This window comes from Peromyscus eremicus, chromosome 4, assembly GCF_949786415.1.
Source record: "Peromyscus eremicus chromosome 4, PerEre_H2_v1, whole genome shotgun sequence".
NCBI lineage: Eukaryota > Metazoa > Chordata > Mammalia > Rodentia > Cricetidae > Peromyscus > Peromyscus eremicus.
In genome coordinates, this window is record NC_081419.1 from 20,350,277 (window position 1) to 20,373,825 (window position 23,549).

General features: G+C 36.8%; 1 protein-coding gene across 1 annotated transcript in view; it reads right to left on the reverse strand.

Moving 5' to 3' along the window:
- Nucleotides 1–23,549, reverse strand: part of Lrp1b (LDL receptor related protein 1B) — a 1,617,914-nt gene that overhangs the window by 47,492 nt on the left and 1,546,873 nt on the right. The window contains exon 84 of the mRNA XM_059258831.1: nt 16,054–16,215. Coding sequence (XP_059114814.1) covers nt 16,054–16,215 — 162 coding nt within the window. The remainder of the gene's footprint in view (nt 1–16,053; nt 16,216–23,549) is intronic.

Consider the following 23,549-nt stretch of genomic DNA (forward strand, 5'->3'; position numbering starts at 1 on the left):
CTAACATAAGTGATAAGACTACAGTTCCATTATCTGACTCTTGAGTCACCATTCCTTATTATGATTAACTAAAAATAATATAACAATTTGCAACCCTTAATTCAAATCTATCTCAATATTTACAATATTTTTCTTTTAAAATAAAAACATTGGCACATACTATTTATGGGATGTGGATTTTTTGTACATGGCTTTGTCCTGATATAGATTTAATTTGTAGAACCAATTTCTCACAAAAAAATATTCATTTTTAAGTGTGGTGAAATTTTATTTGTGCACCCCAATAAAGCTTATCTGAAGATCAGAGGAAAAAGCTAGCCACTATATTAAAATTAGAAGTCAGGCAATGGTAGCACACGTCTTTAATCCTAGCATTTGGGAGGCAGAGATCCATCTGGATCTCTGTGAGTTCAAGGCCACACTGGATACAGAGCCAGGCATGGTGGCACATATCTTTTATCCCAGCACTAACCATGGAGGTCTGGAGGTACAGACAGACAGGAAGTGACAGAGCTGGGTAAAAATAGGAAGTGATGTAGCTGGGCAGAGAGAAGAAATGAGATGGCAGGGATAAAAAGACATATAAGCGTGGATATGCAGAAAGTAGTTCTCTTTTTAGCTGAGGATTTCTAGTGGTAAGAACATGGTTGGCTTTTTTCCACTTCCCCGATCTCCCGGGTTTTTACCCCAATGTCTGGCTCTAGGTTTTTTTTTTATTATTATTATTAATAAGACCATTTAGCAATTCATCTTACATTTAAGGACAATGTAAAACTCTCTTCTGAAGTGACTCTGTCAGTTCACATTTTCACAAACAGCACACATAAGAATACCAAGTGCAATGGTTTTCAATGTGTTGGCCATGAATCCTATGTATTAGGGTGTGAGGGGGGAGACTGTGGTCGAAGGACTCTTTCACAGGGGTCATATATCAGATATTTACATTATTACTCATAAGAGTAACAAAATTAGAGTCATGAAGTTGCAGTGAAAATAATTATTTATGTTTGGGGGCCGCTACAACATCAGAAACTGTATTCAAGGGCCATAGTGTTCAGAAGGTTGAGACTCACTGACCTGAAGTGATACAATATTTACTTTTGTGGATTTGACTGTGAAAGTGGCAGCCAGCACTGCTTAGGGAGAGCGAGTATCTCTTTATGAAGGATATGGGACCTAATGACCTTGTATGGATAACTTCCCAGAGCCTTGCTCTTCCTTGAAGTGAAATCTTTCTAGAGGACAGAAAATAACTGGTCCCAGCAGGCTGGACACAGAAATATAAGCTTTGGTGGGATTCTGTACATAGTCACAGATGTTCCAGACACCAGCTATGTGCACACTCACAAATGTTGAAAGTAGTGTCTGTGTGCACATGCCAAGATGTTCCAGGGGGATCATGTTCATATAAGTTAGATGCACCAGCTTTGTGCACACTCATTCAGATTCCAGGCCCTGACACCACCCCAGCAGAGCTGATAGAACACGACAAACTCTAAGGCCAGCTGTCACTTCTAGTGGGGCAGTCAAGAACATGAGTAGTGACAATACAATTGAAAACTACAAAAGAGAAGTACCAAGTTCCCAGGACAAAGGAAATTTAGGAAGACAGTATGGGATTAGACAGCCAGCAGACAGCATAGTGATTCCAAGTAAGTAAAGAACAAAAGACTCAAACAGCTGGTGGGGGAATTGTTGTGGAGCCAATGACCATGTTTCAAAATTAGGAGCAAAAGGACACCAGGAACATGCTGTATAATGCAGACTGAACCCAGAGCTTGACTAGATGAAGGTGCTGCTTTCTTCTCATCTAGAGAAAAAGAATTTCAAGACACCAGGAAGACTGTGCACCAGAACTTATCCCACCACAACTGTGACTGCTCTGAAGAATCTCATAATGTGACAGATGGGGAAGCTGTTGGTGATTGTAGGGCATTCCACTTCCTGTGTCAATAGTGATACAGTTATAGCATCAGTTTCCATTCATCTTTGTAATAATAAGGGCAGCTGACAATACTCTTTTATTTCCTGGTTGTTTTAGGTCTCTCTATAGGCTGGCTGTCAGTTTAATAACTGAAATTTTAAAATTCCTTTTTTTAAACAAAGCAGAAACTTGGAAGACCAGGTAACTATATGCTGCTCTGTGGACAAGGGCATCAGACGGTGTGATGCTGTACAAAGAGAAGTCCGATTTTGGAGCCATGTAATTTTCAGATCTTACAATTTCTAACAAAGAATATAAGGAAAACTTCCTACATCTAATTTTGGAGACATGGAAAATATACTGATAATATTCATCTCAAAGATACTGTGGGCACTGATAGAAATTTCATGTTCTTTTAATTCATTGGTATGTATGGGTGTGATTACTGCACTGAACACTCTGCAAATGTCAGTTCCCTGCAGTCCTCCACAGGACTTCACCTTCTTCCTTCCTCATATGCTGTCCCTCATGTTCCCTTTCATCTGACGACCTTCTCTTCAGGTCACCCCCAGATATCACTTCTGGGTAGAAATCACTCATTTACAATGAATCTTAGGCTCTTTTTGCAAGCAGAGATAGCTCATTGCCATGTTTCACCAAACTCTTCTATTGCATCATATTTACTTTTCTGAACACCACAACCTATTGTAAATTGGCAGTAGGAAGTACTTGACACAACTGTTCACACAAAACCTAACATTAGGCAGGTGCCACGTGAACTTATCAGCTGACTATAATGCAATGTTTCTCTGATGGCAAGTACTAAACATAATCTAATTACATCATCAACACAATAGTCGCATGTCCATAGCTCAGACATTGTTCAACAATTACTTTAAAACTATAATTCTAATACCAGTCATATTATATCTTTGCATTACTCTTCAGTCTCTCAACTCTGTAATCTAACAAAACTTCTTTTGCTTGGGAACCTGATCCTTTAACAGCTGAGCCATTGTTCCAGCCTCAGAGATTTAGTACTTCATGTCTGCACTGATAATGTGTAGGAAGGAGCCTTGCACATGCTCTTCCAATGTCATAGAGAGTAGGTTGGCTTAATGGGCAGCTTTGCCCTAGTTCTATTGTCCTTTAATTAAAAATAACCTCAGCTAGTGTTGACTTCACAAATGACACCTCTATTTAAATGCACAATGCTGTGCTTATTTGCTTTGATTGATAGCAGGAATCTTGGCATTAGACCCATATGAAAATTCAGCTCTATTTGTTTTTAAGAAAATAACTTAAAGAATGTTAAATTTTAGCTTCGTTACTTTATCTCCTTCTTTTTCCCTAAATTACTTTTGCTAAAATTAATTTGCTTTCAGACCTCTGGAATTTACCTTGCTAGTGAAGCTGTGAGATGTTTTAACTCAGCACAACTAAGAACTGATGTTTTACCTCCCACTAATAGCCTGTAATTAGGTGCCATAATGAGGCATTTTGTCATTTCTTCATTTACTAGGGGGAGTGATGCATATGCCAGACACACTTTTGACGGAACACCGGGTGCACTGAACTTTGCTGACTCACACTGATGGATTCTGAATTTATTACATTTCCTCAGATGTTGGATTTGTCATTTTAATGGCAAAGCCCAAGATAACATCAATGTTCTCCTGGATGTGTGCTGACATCTTGATCAACAACTCCTGGGGTCTACTTCTGCCTGCTTCAGGACCTTGGGCACCTTATTTAACCTCTGTCTAAGGATTAATTGGTTAATTTAAATAAGTGCTTTGCAGTAAAAGGCGGGAAGCACTCTGACTGCTAATAGTAAGGATAAAATCATAACGCTGCCTGGTAAAGCAGCGGGCAGCCACACACTGTGATTCTATTAAGTTGTCAATTAAGATGCAAGCTAACTGAATTTGGTCTTTGGAAGGATGTAAATTTCTGTAATGATGGTTATATAGTATTTTAAGGCAGTTCAAAGAGAATCAAGAATTCTGATTATTTGATTTAAAATTTAGAAAAACTGATAGAGTATAATCCATCAATTGGTGGAAGCTAATAAATCAAGAGATTTTTCTTTAAAAATTGAATTGAAATGGAGAGTGGTGGGACATGCCTGTAGTTTGAGCAGTCTGAAGACAGCATAGAGGATTAACATCCTATAACAACTTCAAGGTCATTCTTGATTAGATATGAGTCTGGTGCCAGCTTAGAATATACAAGACACTTTAAAACAAAAAAACAAGAACAATATACACACATACATAATAACCATGGATTATCCACATATAGAACAGACATTTTTTATATGATATGTTGATTATCTTTTAATTAACTTTTTCAGGCCACTTTCATTTAGATATGTCATCTATAAAATTACTATTTATATTTTGTTCATCAGCTGTTGTTGCTCAGTATAATGTCAAAGAAGCTTCAAATCTGAGGAATACAATAAATAAAACAGTAGAGTGAACAAAGCCAGGAGACATAAAAACAGAGTCTTGAAAGAGGTAGAGGTAGATGTCAGTTCAAACTAAAGAGGAAGTGAATGATTTGCAAAGGGAACTAGCAAGCACTGGATATAGTCTCAGTGTCAGAGAAGTTGGCTTCATATGGAGGATAGTCATGGCTGTGGTTTTCCTAGAATAAAGGACAGTGATAAACTCAACACCTTGTGGGACAGTAGCTGGAATTACCCTTCATTTCCTAGAAGTCATTACAGATTTTAAGAATGGTTGAGCACAAAAGAAAAAAAAAAAGGAATTAGTGCATTAGTAGAAAGCACTTAATGCCAGCATCCTCTGCCGTGCTGATGGGAGAGCGATGAGGTAGTGAAGATATGGATGAGATCACATGAGTGTAACTGAATTGTATTTGCATGTGACTGCTGTCCTGGGACATACACAATTTAGGCAAAAAGGACAGTAGGCATAATATACTGACAGCTTTATATGTTGAGAAGAGCTTGTCCTCATATGAGAATAAATGAACTTTTAGAAAGGAAATGGAGAGCAAAAATTAACCATTTCTTTACAGTCACAGATATGGTCCTACTATAATACATGGGGCACCATAATTAATGCTACATCAAATAAACTAGTGCATGCAGCTTGGCTCTGTACTGTTCCTTGTGCTACCTTCACTGACCAGTGATATGAGGCATGCTTTGATAAACATTAAGTAAATTTAAGGATTGAGTCCTGAAGGTTGATTGCCTGGTTCAGATCTTGACTCTTAGATTTACACCAGGGTGCCACAAAAGTTTCTTTATGCTGCATTGCTGTTGTCTTCTTGAAATTATGATTAAAAAATGATACTTAGTACTTTGAAGAACAAAGAGAATCAATAGAATGAACATGAAAAAAAACAACTATATATATATATGTATATGTATATTTCAATGAATGTGTTTAAAATAGAAAGAAATTTTATTTTATATAAAATAGACAAACGTGACTGTCATTTGATAATGTACACATTGGTGAAGAGAGGAAGCAAGGATATAGTTTTGTAATAAAACAGACAAACAGGTCCCAGCAGTTTGGATGCTTGAGTGAGAGTAGAGTCAATGAGCACAACTCACATTCTGGGTTTGCTTTAAAGGTGAAAGTTATGGAAGACTGAGGAGTCAACAAAGACTTCACGATTTTGGACTGAGTAATGGATGTTTCTTGCTAAAGATAAAGGAAAGATAATGTGAGAATTCAAGGTGAAAAATGTCAGGTTAACTGAGAGATAAGATTGGCTGTCACAGAAAATTGAAAATAAGATCTGAAACTTAAAGTAACAATTTATCTGGAGTTATAGATTTAGAGCCATCATTTAGGTGCTACAAAAACCCTACAGATAACTAAAGTCATCTAGACACTGGTTTCCAAATTTATTTGTACATAAGAAGCATTATAAAATATGTAAATACTGTATAGTTAGAATGAAAAAATGATGCTTTGAAAACATTATTTTGAAAAGTCATTGAGTTTATTGTAAACTATGAGAAGATGTATAGGAATCATTAATATTTGGAGGGAGAAGAAATGGAGATGAGAATGGTGCTTTCAATCACAACAGTATTTAGACTGGAATTAAATATTTTACCCTCAGTAAGCAAAGAAGCAATTTGGTTAATTTGTCTAGGCTTCATAAGCAAAGAAGCAACACAAAATACAGATGAGAAAAGACAAGAGTAGTGCCTATCAAGATGAAGATTATGTCTTTAGGAAAAGGGATCAACACGTTGATGAAAGTCATTATAAAACAGGAACTGAGACTTGACCACTGGACACAGCAAAATCAATCAACTTGAGTCTCATAAGAGCTGTTTCTACAGTACAGTAAAGACAGAAACTTAACGGAAGTAAAGTCAATGGAGAAATAGCTACAGAGGACTATGACAACAAAGATATTTTGAAAGAATGCTGCTCCCAGATAAAGGAGAAGGTGAGACAGGGAAACAAAGCTGTGACTGACAGATACTGGCATGGGAAGTTTTGGACTTGTTTTTTTTAGAGAGACCTTGCTAGAGATAAATGTCTAGGAAGCTGGAGAAAGGAATTCTGGTTCTGTCTATGCAGCTGATGATGAGACAAACATAACTACCTCCGGATTTTCTCTAACTATAGTCCTTTGTGCTACTTCAGAGAGTTGGGGGATGGGAAAGGATGATGCTCCCTACAGGTTGTCAGGAGAAGAAAGAAATAAGAGAGTGAAATATGCACATACGGGAATGATTAAAAGCACAGGCCTTTAAACTTAAGCTGGGAAAGAAAATAGATAAAATCTTTTAGAAAAGTGTAGTGGTATTTGCTCAGCCCATGTCTTTGGACTATAGGGCCCAAAGGAGGTGGTGCTTCCTGCTGTTGTACATGATCTCTTATAAGGAGTTGGAGAAGGGTCACATGCCCCTTCTCCCTACTCCTGCCTGTGAGGTGGATTCGCTCTCAGACAGATCAGAGGATGACTTCTGCTGTCTACTCAGTTCTGTATTCATGAGTGTATTTCCTCAATTTATATCTTAATAAATTCTGTCACCCATTTAATAAACTCATGTAGATTGATCTTAATAAGTGGCACCAAATGTGGGATGCTCATGTGGCAAAAAGATCCCCACAGTCCCTGTAATGCCTGCCCACAGCCTCTGCGGCAGAGGCAGCAGGTTGGCTCAGAGGCTCCTGTGCTTGCTGCATGCAGGTCAGCCTCACTAGCAACCCTGAGCCACTCAGTCCCAACCATGTAGATCTGAGCCCCGTGTCCCCACATTGGGGCTACTTGCGTGACTAAACCCTAACACAGGCAGGCAGCTGTTGATGAGTCACGAGGCATGTGAGTCAGTCACTCTTTGGCTAGGCGACCCACAAAGCAGCAGTTCTTGTAACCACTGACACAAGCCTGTGTGTTCTTCAGTGGATAGAGCACCAGAGAAAGGTGCCCACACTAAGTGCCCTGCTAGTTCTATACTTGGAGTTGCCAGATTGTGTCAGACCTCCACCTGGTTAGAAATTACCAGCAGACTGTTCGTTTACTTTTAAAATAGTTTAGTGTAGCAGCTGCCAATTCCAGAACACCCTGGGACGCCGCCCTTGAGAGCACATGCGACTGACTGACTGCCTGGTAGCTCCCACCAATCCATCTGAGTACAGTCCTGGTGCCATGCCCCAACTAGCTACTGCCATCACCAGCCCTATAACACACCAACCAGATAGGCAGCTCCTGCTAGATGTGTGACTACACCTGAGTGCTTTCAGCTCATTGGTGTATTGCCTCATTATTGTATACAATCTGTTGTAATCCCAGCAACCCTACCTAGTGCTCAGGGTTTGCCTGGGTAAGTGCTTAATTGACAGGAGCCATTCAGCGACCTGAGTCAGCTTGCATCAGACCTGTTTTGGTGCTACACCTGCAACGCCTACTGGCCAAGCAATGATACTATACCCCACCCCCAAAAAAAACATTGCAAGAACTGAAACACCAGTGATCAATGATTTCATCCAAGGTAAAAGTACTTCATAATTTTACACCTTAAAACTGATTAATAAATAAACTAATAAAATTTTCTTTACAAATTTTGAATATTTCTCAAAACATGGCAGAAAATATTACATCATAAGAATTTAAATTTTTTCTTGCTTTTATAAGGAATTAATTTTTACAAGACATATATGACCTTCCTGGGGTGTATATGATATACACCATTTTAGCATTTAGCATAATAATTCACATAGCATTGAAAAATTGGTTTAATAATAATAACAAAGATTTGTCATTATTGGAACTGATACAGACTTTACAAGGTAGCAATGAAGACTTAAATAAACAGATTATTTCTCTGAAATTTTCTACCCAGAATTTACAAAGTAGTAATAAAGACTTAAAGAAAAGGCTTCTTTGTTTGGAATCTACTAACTTACTACAAGAACTTCAATCCATTAATAATAAATGTACAATGAGTTTTGATTCTATTGATAATAAATATGACTATTTAATGGCTAAAACAATAACTCTCTAGAGTAATGTTGCTGCTATTCAGATACTTTATAAGGAAGAAAGATTATCATTAACTAATAAAATAAGGGCTATGGAATCATGTGTTTAAGAAGAACATAAAAGTTGCATGATTCCATGAAATCTCTGGAATCCCTTACAGGAAAGGAGGTTCACTCACTGCAAGTGACCTTAGGTGCTCGGTTACAAGCTCTGGAAGAAACTCCCAGTAAAGATGACAAAGGACCTAATAGGCAGAAGGAAAAGGTCATACAAGTCATAACATCTCCAGATGGCTCTCATAAAATGGCTTATCCTGTCATCATCTGTAAGAAGCCAGCAAATGATAGACATCTTGAGCCCTTTGTGAAATATATGTTGCAACCTATTCTTATGAGAGATTAAAAAACCATCAAGGAAGAGGTGGTCACATATGGCATACATTCAACATATGTAAAACAGATGTTAAATACGTGTTCTTCTACAAATAGAACCATACAAGATGACTGTAATCAGTTAATCTCAGCTGTTCTAGAATATAGCCAGCAGTTACAATGGAAAAGCTGGTTGAGAGAGGAAGCAAGGGTCCTAGAACAACAGGATAAAATCAGAGGTTTTGAGATCTCCCAGGATCAAATTCTTGGTGAGGGATGGATGCTTCGCTAATAGAAATGTACAAGCTACTTTTGATGAGAATACAATATCCCTATGCCATACAGCAGCTCTAAATGCTTGGGGAAAAATTTCAGAACCAGGAAAACCAACTGAACTATACCCAAAAATTTTCCAGTGCCCACAAGAACCTTTTACTGATTTTTTTTACAAAGGCTAACCAAAGCTATTAAAAAAAAGTGTCAGAAAAGAACTAACTAAGACAAGTATTAACTGATTAACTGAGTCCTTGGAGTTTAACAATGCTAATGCAGAATGCAAAAGAATACTTATACCATTGAAGGTCAGGTAAGCACCTTTGGAAGAATGGGTTCAATATATTAACAGTGTTGAGTCTTTTAACTATGTTGATGAGGCTTGGAGAGGAAAAGCAATTTCTAGAAGTGGAAGGAGGCCTTGGGTAATAAATGTTTTAACTGTGGTACACCAGGTCATATAAGTAGATAGTGTAAATGAGGTGCTCCTAGAAGCATACTCCTAGAAATAACTCAATTGGGAGACACCAACCTTCTGGATTATATTTGGAGCAAAGGCTGACATTGAACCAATGAGTGCAAATCAATAATAGATATACAAGGCAACACTTTACCAGTAGGAAACACCTCAGGAGGACTCATGCAGGCCCCCAAATCAAATGTGGCCCAAACATTTCCAGCCACTGTGGAGGAAATTCCTCTCCAGGACAATTAAATAATCCAGTGTCTAATGTAAAGAATGATACTGCACTGGATGATAGAACATCTCTGATAGATGAACCAGAAATTCCTAAGTACACAATAAAATGAATATTTTGGCAGACTTCTATAAATAAAGACAAAGCTTAGGCTTCGAATTAATGGCATTGTTCTAGAGGACCTGGTAGTCATAGGTACAGATATGACTATAATTACACCAAAATCATGGCATCTGAATGGGCCTCTTCAAGAGGTAGATGTCCAATTTCTAGGGATTGGAACCCTATCTCAGGTAAAACAAAATTTGAGATGGGTTGAATGTGTAGTGCCAGAAGGACAGAGAAGAAGGCTGAGGCCATATGTGGCAAATGTAGTGGTGAGTCTTTGGGGCCAAGATTTGTTACAGCAGGGAACACCCAGATTAAAATTCCTACAATCTCACAAAGGGAATACAGACCAATGCATCTTGCTAGGAATAATATTACAACATACTATACAAAACAGCCACCAACCATTCAGGCTGTACATAAACAGAGCACAACTGCTGTAGAACTCTCAGAAGTACCAACAGGCCTACCTTTAAAGTGGCTAATTAATAAAGCTGTCTGGGTTGGACAATGGCCTTTGACAAAAGAGAAGCTACAAGCTTTAGAACAGCTGATCCAAGAGTAGTTAAATGCTCAACACATTAAAGAATCTACCAGCCCTCGGAATTCTCCTGTATTTGTTATTAGAAATAAGTCTGGTAATTGGAGAATGCTGACAGATCTGAGATCTATTAATAAAGTAATTCAGCCTATGGGCTCCCTACAGAATTGGATGCCTTTGCCCTCTCTGCTATCCAAAGAATGGCCTATTACAGTTATTGACTTAAAAGACTACTTTTTTAACCATACCTTTACAAGAAGAGGATAGAGAAAAATTTGCCCCCACAGTACCTAAGGATAATAATTCTCAGCCAGTCAAGAGATATCAAGGGAAGGTCCTCCCATGGGGAAGGTTAAATAGCCCTACCTTGTGCCAATATTTTGTGTAAAAAAAAATTGGAAATAATTCATGTGAAATTTCCACAATCCATAATTTATCATTATATGGATGATATCTAATTAGCTGATTCAAAGTTAGATACCTCAGAGAGCATGTTTGAAGAAGCAAAGAAAGTTTTTCCTTGCTGGGTACTACAAATTGCTCCTGAAAGAATACAGAAGAGAGTCTATTAATTACTTAGGATATAAGATAGAGCTACAATATATTAGACCCCAAAAGGTACAACTCAGGAGAGATTGATTGCAGACTGTTAATGATTTTCAAAAATTGTTGGAAAGCATTTCCAACTTACAGGCTATCATTGAAATACCTAAAGATAGAGTAATAAATTTGGCTAATACCCTAAAAGAGGACAAGGTCTTAAATAGTCTAAGAGAATTACCAGTCAAAACTGAGAAGGAATTGGCTGTAGTAGAAAAGAAAATACAAGAAGTGCATGTGGATTGTGTGATTCCAGAACTTAAGTTAAGCATTCTGGTCATATTCCCCTCCAGACACTCCCCCACAGGAATTTTATGAAGAGGGAAGATATTATATTGGAATGGATATTTCTACTACATAAACCAAGCAAGAAGTTAAAGACTTATGTGGAAAAGATCTCTGATTAGATTCTAAAAGTAAAATTAAGACTTCTCCACTTGACAGGAATGGACTCTGCAGAAATTGTAGTACCTTTAACTAATGAGGAAATTTCCTCATTGTAGTAAGATAATGAATACTGGCAATAAGTCTGCAGTAATGTTTTGGTAGAGATTAACATCTGATATCCCAAAAGCATGAGAATAGAATTCATAAAGAGAATTGGTCCTTCCTCACATTGTATGGCAAAAGCCAATTTTTGGAGTCCTCACAATCTATACTAATGCAAATAAATCAGGGAAAGCAGGATACAAATCAGGAAACTTAAGTAAAGTGGTTCAAAGTCCATACAACTCTGTATAAAAAGCAGAACTATATGCCATTCTTATGGTACTAATAGACTTCACAGAATGTCTCAATGTAGTCACTGACTCTCAACACACAGAGAGAGTTGTTTGACATATCGAAACTGCTGAATTTATTCCTGATAACACAGAATTAACCTCACTATTCATACAATTACAGTGAATCATCAGAAATAGGGAACACCACATGGCAACAAGCCTAGGAAATTGTAAGAAAATATCCTACTTGTTCCTTCTATTACCAAACTCCATTACCTAAATGAAGCAATCCAAAAGGCATACAAAGGAATGAAATTGGGCAGATGGATGTGTTTCATTTCACAGAATTTGGAAGACTAATCAATGTACACCATACCATTGACACCTATTCAAGATTTCAATGGGCAACACCTATGAGTTCTGAAAAGGATGATTCTGTGATTACACTCCTATTAGAAGTTATACTCATCATGGAAATACCTGTACAAATTATGACTGACAATGTCTCAAATAAAATGAGACAGTTTTTTGATTATTACAGTATAAAGCATATTACAGGTATACTGCACAATCTCACAGGCCAAGTAGTCATAGAAAGATCCAATCAGATCCAAACTTTAAAGAATATGCTAAATAAACAGCAACAAGTAACATCGACTCCTAGCAATAGATTGCATAATTCCTTAGTAACATTGAATTTTCTCAACGAGAAAGGAACAACAGCTGCAGAGAAACACTGGACAAAATTTAAAAAAAAAAAACTTTTTAGCTAAATCAACTGGTTTATTTCAAAGATGTGTTGACCTCAGAATGGAAACCAGGATACATTGTATGTTTGGAAGGGTTTTTGCCTTTGTTTCTGCAGGAGAAGAAGCTATGGATAGCAACAAATTTAATGAAAATTCACTTCAAACAGGAGAAACCCCTTGATGAGGAGAAGTAAAAGCTTATCTACCAATGTGACAGCTCTACAAGTTGTAAGAAAAATTTAACAAACAAGGGTTTGGGCAGGGTTCTGTATTCTGTCTTTATAGGATAATAGAAATACCCTATCTTTAAGAAATCATAAGGTCTTGGACACCCAGAAGTCTACAGCAGAAGAAAAAAACCTATTGGTACCAATATACTCTCCAGGATATTATTTCACTGCATAACATCAATATCTCTTTAACTAGAATAGTTGTGGTGCTGATTCAGTTATAAATCAAGCTGGCTTTGGAGTGGGAATGTGGCTCTCTCCTCTAAACCCAAGTATGTTGTTAAAAAAAAATAAGATATTCTGTCTCATATCAGAGGAGCCAACTGGTATGAGACAGAAGAAAACCAATAATCTAAGGACTATTGTTATCAAGATTTTATTTCTCCTCATGCTTATTCTTGATTTCTCAAAATCTTTCCTTACATGTCATGTCATCTTATATCCAAACTTTCCATTTTGATATTAATAATGTTCAAGTTTTTCACAGTGAAAATAAGTCTTCCCAATAGCAATCTCTGAAATCTCCAGAGGGAAGATGGGGCCCCACAACAATGACTACTCGGTCCAGAAAGATGGCATGGTATCTAAGAACATTACTCAATAATCAGCTTTGGACTGAAAACTCTTCAGGACAGTTCTAAGATGAGATGGTACATCATACTACACTTCTAGCCAGAATCTCAGACAATCTTACCCATTACTGAGACTGGCTGTAGACTCTATGGCTAGCCCTATTGAGACCTAACTATTTAAGTTTTCTTACAGGACCCCAAAGAGATATCATTGACTCGAAACAGCAGGAAGTAATTCTAGAAAAACAATGCCCCTCTCGCAAATGTTTCATTTTTCTCAGAGTTATGGATGGGTGATTGTAGGGTTGGGGGTGGAAAAATGAAATTTGGACTCAGTATTCTCTTTGAAAGAAGAAAAAAGGGAATGCATAGGTACAAGATATTAATGTAGATTATTGTATTTACTAGTATGCTAATTCAGTAAATATCAGCCTTAGATAATTTGCACTGATATAGATTCTTGTGTATTGATACAAATGTAAACTATTCTTGTATTCCTATTTAAGATAATTTGTATATTGATACAAATACAAAACTATATTTGTTGTATTGTATACATATTCCTATTCCTGTTTGAAATATTTTGTATATTGATACAAATGTAATATTATATTTGTCAAACTGTACATATTTAAGATTACTGTCATATTGTGTACATTCCTACATCTCTTTAAGCTATTTTGTGTATTGTCACAATTTTGAAGTCATTATCCTTATATGGTACATCTGTTTTACAGACTGTTTATCTTGTTAATGTGAAGACTTAGTCCTTAGATTATTTAGGTAGATAAGACATACAGAACTATAGTCACCCATGCTTGTCATTTCTATATTTATGTTAGGTTCTCCATATTTATAGAAACATGTCAAATGGATAGGTTATTCTAGTGGCATTCTTGCTGAGCTCCTGGCTTGGCTCCAGAGAGCAGCACCTAGCCCTAATCCTTCCTTTGTTTAACCACACCTTTTGTTTCTCTTACCTTTTGTTTCTCTTATCACCCCATGTGAATCTTGTCTGAGAGTCAAGGATCAGAGAGTCCCCCAAGGATCAAAGGCCTATGCAAAACTTTGTCCAGGAAACCCAAAACCAAGGTACCTGTTAAATCAAGTAATTTGCACCTAGCATTTGGTCTCTGGGAGCTCCTTTTGGGTTGCTTTGAAGGTATGGAAATTAACTATCTAAACTGTAAAAAGGAGTAAATAAATATGCCGTAGGCGAAGGGAAGTGTGCTTCAGTCCTTCGAGGCTGGACCCCCCTGCAGCCATGATAGGCTAAATTCATTCTTAAGATGCCTCTGTGTCTTCATTCCACGGATCTTCGTGAACCTACACATTCATGTAGCGACCACACAGCTACAAGTAATCTTCAAACACTTCATAGACCTAGAGAATATATCATTTAAATAACTTAGAATTCTGTTGATGTGAGACACGATTGATCCTGGCAGCACTGATCTGGTCCCAAGAAAATGTTGAGCCTCTAAGACATTTCTGTTTGAAAATTTGTCTTCTTCTTGGCACAAAATGGCCTACTGGGCAAAGAACTGCCCTTGCCTCGACAGCTGACAGTACGAATGATGTCCTTTCTGGATGAACTACTGGAAAAGCAACTACTGAACTCTGCCAAGACAGGGTAAGATGGTCTTTCAAAATTCCTGCTTGTGAAAATGGTCTGTCGGATATTCTAGGCCTGTAGCCAAATTGGATGCCACAATGACACTGAGAAACTTTAGGTGACTGTCCAGGCTGCCAGCTGTCTCTGTCTATTCTTGCAAGAATTTCAGGAATTGCTTGCTTGTATTTTCCGTTTTCTCGGATATTATTATATTCCTTCTCAGGTCTTTGATGGAGTTGAAGACTAGATAGTCACAGTTACAATCTTCTCATATCTTAGCTAGAACATATTAATACTAGAGTTAGAACTTCAAGACAGGACAGCTACTTGAATAATCTCGGTAATTTGCCATTTACCCATGTTCTGAACATTTAGCATGTCTTTCTTGTTTGATGTTATTCTTGTTGGAAGTAGTTCCATTTTTGTTTATGTTATTACCCCTTGTTTTTTCCTGGAAAATATTTGATAATCATTCTTATTGTATATAGTTTGCATTAAGATTAGAATCTCCTTATTTAGACAAAAAGAGGAAATTTAGTAGTATTTGCTCCACCCATGACCTTGGGCTATATGGCTCTAATGAGGCAGTGCTTCCTGCCATTGTACATGACCTCTTTTTTTTTTTTTTTTTTAGTTTTTCGAGACAGGGTTTCTCTGTGTAGCTTTTCGCCTTTCCTGGAACTCACTTGGTAGCCCAGGCTGGCCTCAAACTAACAGAGATCCGCCTGGCTCTGCCTCCCGAGTGCTGGGATTAAAGGTGTGCGCCACCACCGCCCGGCTTACATGACCTCTTATAAGGAATTGGAGAAGGTCACATGTCCCTTATCCATGCTTCTGCCTTTGAGGTGGATTTACTCCAGGTCAAATCAGAGGACAACTTCTTTTGTCTACTCCTTTCTGTATTCATGAGTGTATTTCCTCAGTTTATATCTTAATAAATTCTGTTACCCATTTAATAGACTCACTTGGATTGATAGTAATAGAAAAGGATAGAGAAAATGTAAAAATTATTGGAGTTTAAGCAACAGGAGAAGAACCTGAGAAAAGGGGTGTGGCTAAAATGAAGAGAGGAGAGAGCCCAGGTGTGAACTACTGTAGTACTCAATGCAAACATCAAAGCATGCTGCTGGCAGGCTGAGGGAGGACACTTCTACTTACAGTACTGACATCTGTCTCCAGTGTAGTCGGAATGGCAGTGGCAGTAAGGCTGGTTCCCTGCAGTCACAACACAGCTTCCACCATTGTGACAAGAATCTTCACACACTGTCTTGCCACAGTTGGGCCCAGTAAAGCCCAGGGCACAAATACAGGTCGGTCTTCCTATTGGAACAAAGCAAATAAAAGCATGCTGTCATCCTTAAATGGAAGTGTCGGTAGATAAAAAAAATTAGGGCACCAGGTTTCTGGGAAAGGTTTGTCTACAATTTGTTCCATGACTTTATTATATCAAGAGCTTTTCAATCTCTGTCAGCCTGTATATCCAAGGAAATAAACATTGAACATATCTGATATTCAGTTGCGTGAGAACATGGATTTTTTTATGGATAACTGTACTTGTACATTTTTTTCTTCTCATGTGTGTCTACTTTTTTCAATTATTTTTTTCTCACTCATGTATGGAGCCAGAGACTTTATTTTTGTTATAAAATTCAGATAATCATAATTTGCTGGTTATGTACCATTATTGCTGACTGTGTAAAAAGTATCAGCAGACACATGCTTTGGGGAGACATTTTAATGAGGTTAAAAGAGAAATGTCATGTATAATGATTACATCTGTTAACAAAGTATTTTATTTAACTTAAATAAATACACTAATGTTTATTACATATGCACCCACAGGGACATAATTTGTCTAAACTTGATATTTATACATGTTAAATAAATTACTGGAAGTCTACTAAATGTTGTATGATTCAAAAGTTTAATGTGAATATCACATAGTGGAACATTCCCTAGATCATCTTTGAATATTTTTCTTCATTCTTTTGTTAGAAAGTAATTTACAGCTGCAGACATTCCTTTATGCTTTCCATATTATATAAAGAAGGAGTACCTCTCTTCCTGGCCTGTTACTAAGCATGAACTGCTGTGGCAGACTGAGTGAGAAGAAAAACATCTATGGTAAACACATAAAGATAAACACACAAGCATAAATGGCAACAAGGAGATTCATACACAGGGTTCAAGCAGGTCCTCAGATTCACAGCCACTCATCTGACAGCATAAAAAAATGTCTGTGCCACCAGAGTTTTATCATTGGTAATTGCTGTGGGATGGTCTGTATGTCAAGTGTGTTGCCGATTGGTCAATAAATAAATCACTGATTGGCCAGTGGCTAGGCAGGAAATATAGGCGGGACAAGGAGGAGAATAAAGCTGGAAAGTGGAAGGCTGAGTCAGAGAGACACTGCCAACCGCCACTATGACAAACAGCATGTGAAGATGCCGGTAAGCCACGAGCCATGTGGCAAGGCATAGATTAATGGAAATGGATTAATTTAAGCTGTAAGAACAGTTAGCAAGAAGCCTGCCACGGCCATACAGTTTGTCAGCAATATAAGTCTCTGTGTTTACTTGGTCGGGTCTGAGCGGCTGTGGGACTGGCAGGTGAGAGAGATTTGCCCTGACCGTGAGCCAGGCAGGAAAACTCTACCTATAGGTAATCTCAAGCCAAAATAAAATTCCCTGAAAAATATATGAAACAAGGCTTATGAAGGCTTTTAATATGATAATGATGCAATTGGTTTATATATTGTCATGGATTCTATATCAAAGGGTGATCCATACTTTTAATAGTTGTATTTCTTTATTTATTGTAGAATTTCAGGAAAATGCATCTATGACTTCTGAACCATATGCTGCTGGATCAAGAATGGTAGGATAAGATCAGTGGACTCCAGTACAAATAACAAAGTTCATATGATCCACCCCTAGAGAGAAGCTACTGGAGGTCAGTGGCTGCTGAGAGAGTAAGAATAAGTTGCTTCCAGAAACAAGCTTTCAAGTAAGTAGCCTACATTTAAAGAAGAATTTATAAGGAGTAAAACATTTTTAAATAAAATCTACTAGTATTTCTTAAAGAATGAATAAGACATCTACAGTGTCTTAAGTAATTTTTCTCTGAAAGAGTGCTACATCTTTAAAACCAGTAGAAATTCAGTCTAAACAAACAAAGTCATACTTATGGGGAACAGCACTGTTTTAAAAGTAAATTATTTATAAATGCTGTTTAGTGGTAGATGAATGACTATCAATGCTCTAGAACAAAAAGGGATGAGGGTTATATATTATCAGAGCTGAGTCAGTTCATCATTTTGTTGCCAAAAATGATTTACTGAATAATAGCAGGAGGTTTCCTTACAGTGGTAATAAATTTTTCTTTTTCTACTGTTGATATAGAAAGAAAATACTTCATCTGGCAGATAGGTGAATGAAAATAAAGACAGAAAAGGGAAACAAATAGAGTTGTTAAGTGAAGAGACTGATAAGTTTGCTATATGTGACTAAAGAAAGCAAGAACATGTCAGAAAATGAAGTATTTCATCCTCTTACTAAGAGTTCACGCATGACTTAGAGAGAAATAACTCATGCCAAGAGCAATGCAAATGAGACAGAGTCTAAGAGCAGCAGTGAACAAAGGACAAAAGCTAAAGCAATCAGGGGGTCATAAGAAGTCCTACAGATATACTAAAGGTGGGGAAATTTTATTCACTTTTCTAGATTTTTTTTTTCTCTCATAGACATCGTGTCCACAAGCATTACAGGCTATAGCCATTTCTTTTGGCTTCCCTTGAGAACCTAATGGCAAGGTCCTATGGCTGTAGACCCCATATATTTGAGCATTTTGAAAGGAGAAATCAAATTGGTATTGACTATGAAGCTTAGTTCCTATTGGCTAGCTTTCAAACTGCAGGAAGGAACTACGTATGCCATGAGGCCTGGTAAAGATTCTCAGTAGATTTCCCCAGTAGTGAAACCTGAGAACAATGGTGACTGACCTGGCAAGATTTATCCATTGCTCAAAAAGTGGCAATAGTGGCATGAATGCCATGGGAGCAACTGATGACTTTCTGATTGGATTCAAAGGCTAGTCCACAAAAGCTAGAACCCAGGTCTGGTACCAATAACTGGGCCAAAAACACATAGTTGGGTAGGTCATAAGCTTAAATGGAAAACAGAACAACATACTATTATTTTGTCAAATGGGCAAATAAGCTATCCCTTGAGTTCTTATCTTTATTCCTATAGATTACTCCATCTCTCAACTCTAATCAGAGAAGCTTCTTTTTGCAGTAGATGCTGATTAACAGAGAGATTCATAACTGATCTACATGCAGTGAGTAAGGGACTACAGGTTAGTTATTACCATTAGAAGTAATGGAACATTGATATCACAAACCTACTCCCAAGACTCAAATGATTATAGAAGATGCACTAACTAAGAGTGTGTGTTTGTAATGAAATAACATTTGTCAGATAGGAGAGTGTGGTTGCACATATGAACTCACAACTGAAAGTAAATTGTTATAGAACATTATTTTAAGGTGTGTTACTTTTGTTTATATTGCATTTGTTTAACTCTGTGAGGCTGTGTTACTGTGCCTGTCTAAAATACCTGATGGTTTAATTAAGAGCTGAATGATCAACAGTGAGGCAGAAGAAAGGATAGGTAGGGCTGGCAGGCAGAATAAATAGGAGAAATCTGGGAGAAGAAGAAGAACCAAGAGAAAGAGAGGAGGACTTCAGGGGCCAGCCAGCCAGCCAGCCAGCCATGGGATAAGAGTAAAAATAAGATATACAGAAGTAAGGAAAGGAAAAAGCCCAGAGGCAAAAGGTAGATGGGATAATTTAAAGTTAAGAAAAACTGGTAAGAAACAAGCCAAGCTAAGACTGGCATTTATAATTAAGAATAAGCTTCTGTGTGTGATTTATTTGGGAGCTTGGTGGCAAGTCTCCCAAAATAGTGAAAAAAAAAAAACCAACAACAATACATTTATAAGATATAAATACATATGTACAAGATTAAGCCAGTCAAATTCCCAACATAGATGTGAGAAGAGCTCCTAAAGCCCTGCTCTAGCTGAGAATCCATTGATATCTGATGCCTGCTTGAAGAGGGAATAGTTTTCTTCAGTGATGCAAGCTATGAGAGGCTACCCATACTCTTGAAGATCGTCCCGCATCCAGGAACATAGAGGCAGCAGTTCAAAGACTCAGAGAACACACGACAAGACATTGTGAAAGAAAAGTGATGGGAGGTGGTAGCAGAGAAGTTGAAAGGGAGTGAATTACATCAATCACATTACATGTAGCCATAAATATTAAATAAATACATTTAAAATAATGAAAGAAGCAAATGACAGAGATTTGAAAGAAGCAGAGAATCCACACATGTGCTGGATAATCCCTTCAACAAAGCTACTCAGAGAAGTAGCTTTCTTGCATGCCATGGATGTTTTAAAATAAGAAAAAAGTGTTAAAACTGTCCCTAGTTAGCAAAAGCCTTGCAACACTTAGATTTTAACTCAGTTGTTTTCAGAAACACTACCTTTTCTTCCTTTGAAGAAAGGGTTTCATTTGATAAAAATAAACCTTCATATCCCAGGGTATAATATCTGACAGGCAACCAAGAGCAATTGCAACAGCCAGCATCATAATGAGGTTCTCTAAGACTCCCTCAATGAACAACTTGAAGGGACTGTGAGTTTTGCTTGATAGTATATGCCTTCCTGGAGAGCTTTATTCCCTGTGTGGAGTGGGTTCAATTAAACTAAAGCTTCTAAGATTGTATGTTTCTAATGACTCTCCAAGTACCCTAATGTTATTTATCCTAACCCCACTCTCCCATGCATTACTTCATAACTCCCTCCCCACTTAACGCTCTACCTGATTTTTTTCATTTCTGCTTTAATGGATTCTGTCTTCTAGCATTCCCCTCTCCAGAGCCCTTTTCATTTAAATTACACAATTCAAATGATATCTCACTGCTAAATATCCACATTCATACTGGCACTTTTTAAACAGTACTGTTACATTTTATCCAATTTTAAGCTCTGCAAAACTGAACATTTCAGTATTAGGAGTATTTGGAATTATCTAGATTCACAAATCCTCTTGCTCTATTCCGATAAATCAATTTTGACAAAATCCTGGTTTACTTTCATGTAATGCTATAAATCTAAATAATGGACCTATGTTAAAATATGAAAATAACCAAGCAATAAAAATTCTACCTTAAAGAACAAATATTCTTGAAAATAATACTAAATGCAAATATAACTGCTAATTCCATAAATGTTTTATGAGATACCCACAGTAGGTAAAGAGTTTCATAGACTTATCCATTTTGATATGAAAGAATAATTGACTAATACTCTGCTTTATCCTAATTTCCATTGTTTTTTCTAAGGCAAGTTTTATCTTAAACTCATCATTCTATGAACAGATCATGGAAATGAACTAGTGTATCTTTTTTGATGTAATAAATTAAAAATATTTAATTTTGGGCATTTCCCTACATGAATATAGGTCATATATTTCATAATAATGATCAATCATATTTTAGAAATCTTAAGGAATGAGGAAAATGCATTCCTACATCAAAAACTTGAAACAGCCGGGTGGTGGTGGTGGTGGTGTACATCTTTAATACCAGCACTCGGGAGGCAGAGGCAGGAGGATCTCTGTGAATTCGGGTCAGCCTGGACTACAGAGTGAGTTCCAGGAAAGGCACAAATCTACACGGAGAAACCCTATCTCAAAAAAAAAACCCAAAAAACAAAAAAGAAAAAAAAAACTTGAAACATACCTCTCAGATGTGTTCCTTTGGTTAAGTATTGATATTTTCTCTCTTTAAGTATTATAGTTTGCTACAACTATCATATTAAAATTATGTCTGATCGAAATCCTAGTCTACGTAGGAATTTTACCGAAGGCATAACTGTACATGAATCAACAATGAATAACTCCGTGAGTTACCTACTGGGCTTTGTTTCTGAAATTAACATTTGTGCAAAGATAATCAGATTCTTTAATCTAACCCCAACCTGATTTAAATATCATGTTCATAGGTAAAAATATGGCCTGTGTTCACTTATATGCTAGTAGTCAGTTTTGTGAACAAGTCTATTGCATAAATTAATAACAATATCAAGTATATCCTAACATTAAGTATATTCATATATTTGAAAATCATAATGTCCTTCTACAGAGAAGTTATAATTTTAGATGGCAAAGCAGATGCAATGAAATGTTCTGGCGCACTTTATTTTCATTTAAAAAGAACCTAACTTTAAATAGTAATTGGTTTTTCTTTTTAAGAACATTATTTGTATAGTGAAAAAATCCACACCCTTTGTAGTTAAACAAGCATTTTAAATTCTTGAAAAGTATCAGTTTTGCAGTAGCGGAAAACAACATGGAATGGAATCACAGCAGTGCACACAAGTCTGAACGATAAGACTATGCAGCAATGAGAGGGATCAAGAGTAAGACTGGGAATCTGAGCAAGTGACTAGAAGTTGGACAGCCAGGGAAGCCCATAAAGTGGAAGAAACTAGGCACATCTCAAAATGTCTATTGCTGGGTTAGCATTCTTTGTGAACTCCACTCTCAAGAACTTCAAAGCAAGAGATGACAAACAGCAGAACTCTATTACTCTACTCAAGACAGAATACAGCATATCTACAAAGATGATCCTAGTACTGCCATCTACAAACCTCATGTGAGACTCAGTTTAGGAGAATGGTAACTAACAATGATTCTTTTCTTATCAAAAGCATGATCAAACTGAAGAATAAATATCAGACATAAAGCCTAAATGTAAAACAGTATTATACATATAAAAAAAAAACAGTGGATGTGACACAGAAGTCAAAGAAGTCAGAAGTATACTTAAGAGATCAAATGTAAAAATTCATGAAATAAAAGAAGGAGCTGAGATAAAATCTATACATTTGGCAAGCTCTTCAGTTAAAATATAGCCAAGAATTTCCTAAACCTAGAGAAAAATTTAGATGTCAAAATGTGGAATCATACCCAAAGAAGAACCTCTTCATGACATATCATTGTCTAGATGTCAACAATACAAAGCAAAGAAATGGTACTAAAAGCTATAAAGGAAAAATACTATCTACAATACAGAGTCAGAAACATCAGAACTATATGGTCTGTTACCAGCAATCCAAAAGAACAAAAAGTCCACCATAATATATACCTTGCTCCCAAATTAAATTTTCAACCAAGTTATTATAACCAGAAAAATTACCTATTAAAATAGAGAAATATGGTAATTTCAAGACTAACACAAGTATGACAATCAATCCAGCATTGCTGAGAAATTCTTGAATAGTATGCACAAAAAGAGGGCAATATTACGCAGAGAATTGATGGTTAAAATTAAGTCCATGTAAACAATAGAAAAAACAGAGAACAGAGAAGCAACCAATCATGTCCAACATAGCAAACCAGTTAAAAATCTAAAATTACTTTGAGAAAAAGAAATCAACTACCAACCAACCAAATAGAACATCAAACAATAGAATCATAAACAATAGACAATACTTCTCAATTATAACATTCAATGCAAATGGCCCTAACTCTTCAATTAAAAGGCACACACTAATTAAAATGTATGATCCGGTTATCTGTTTA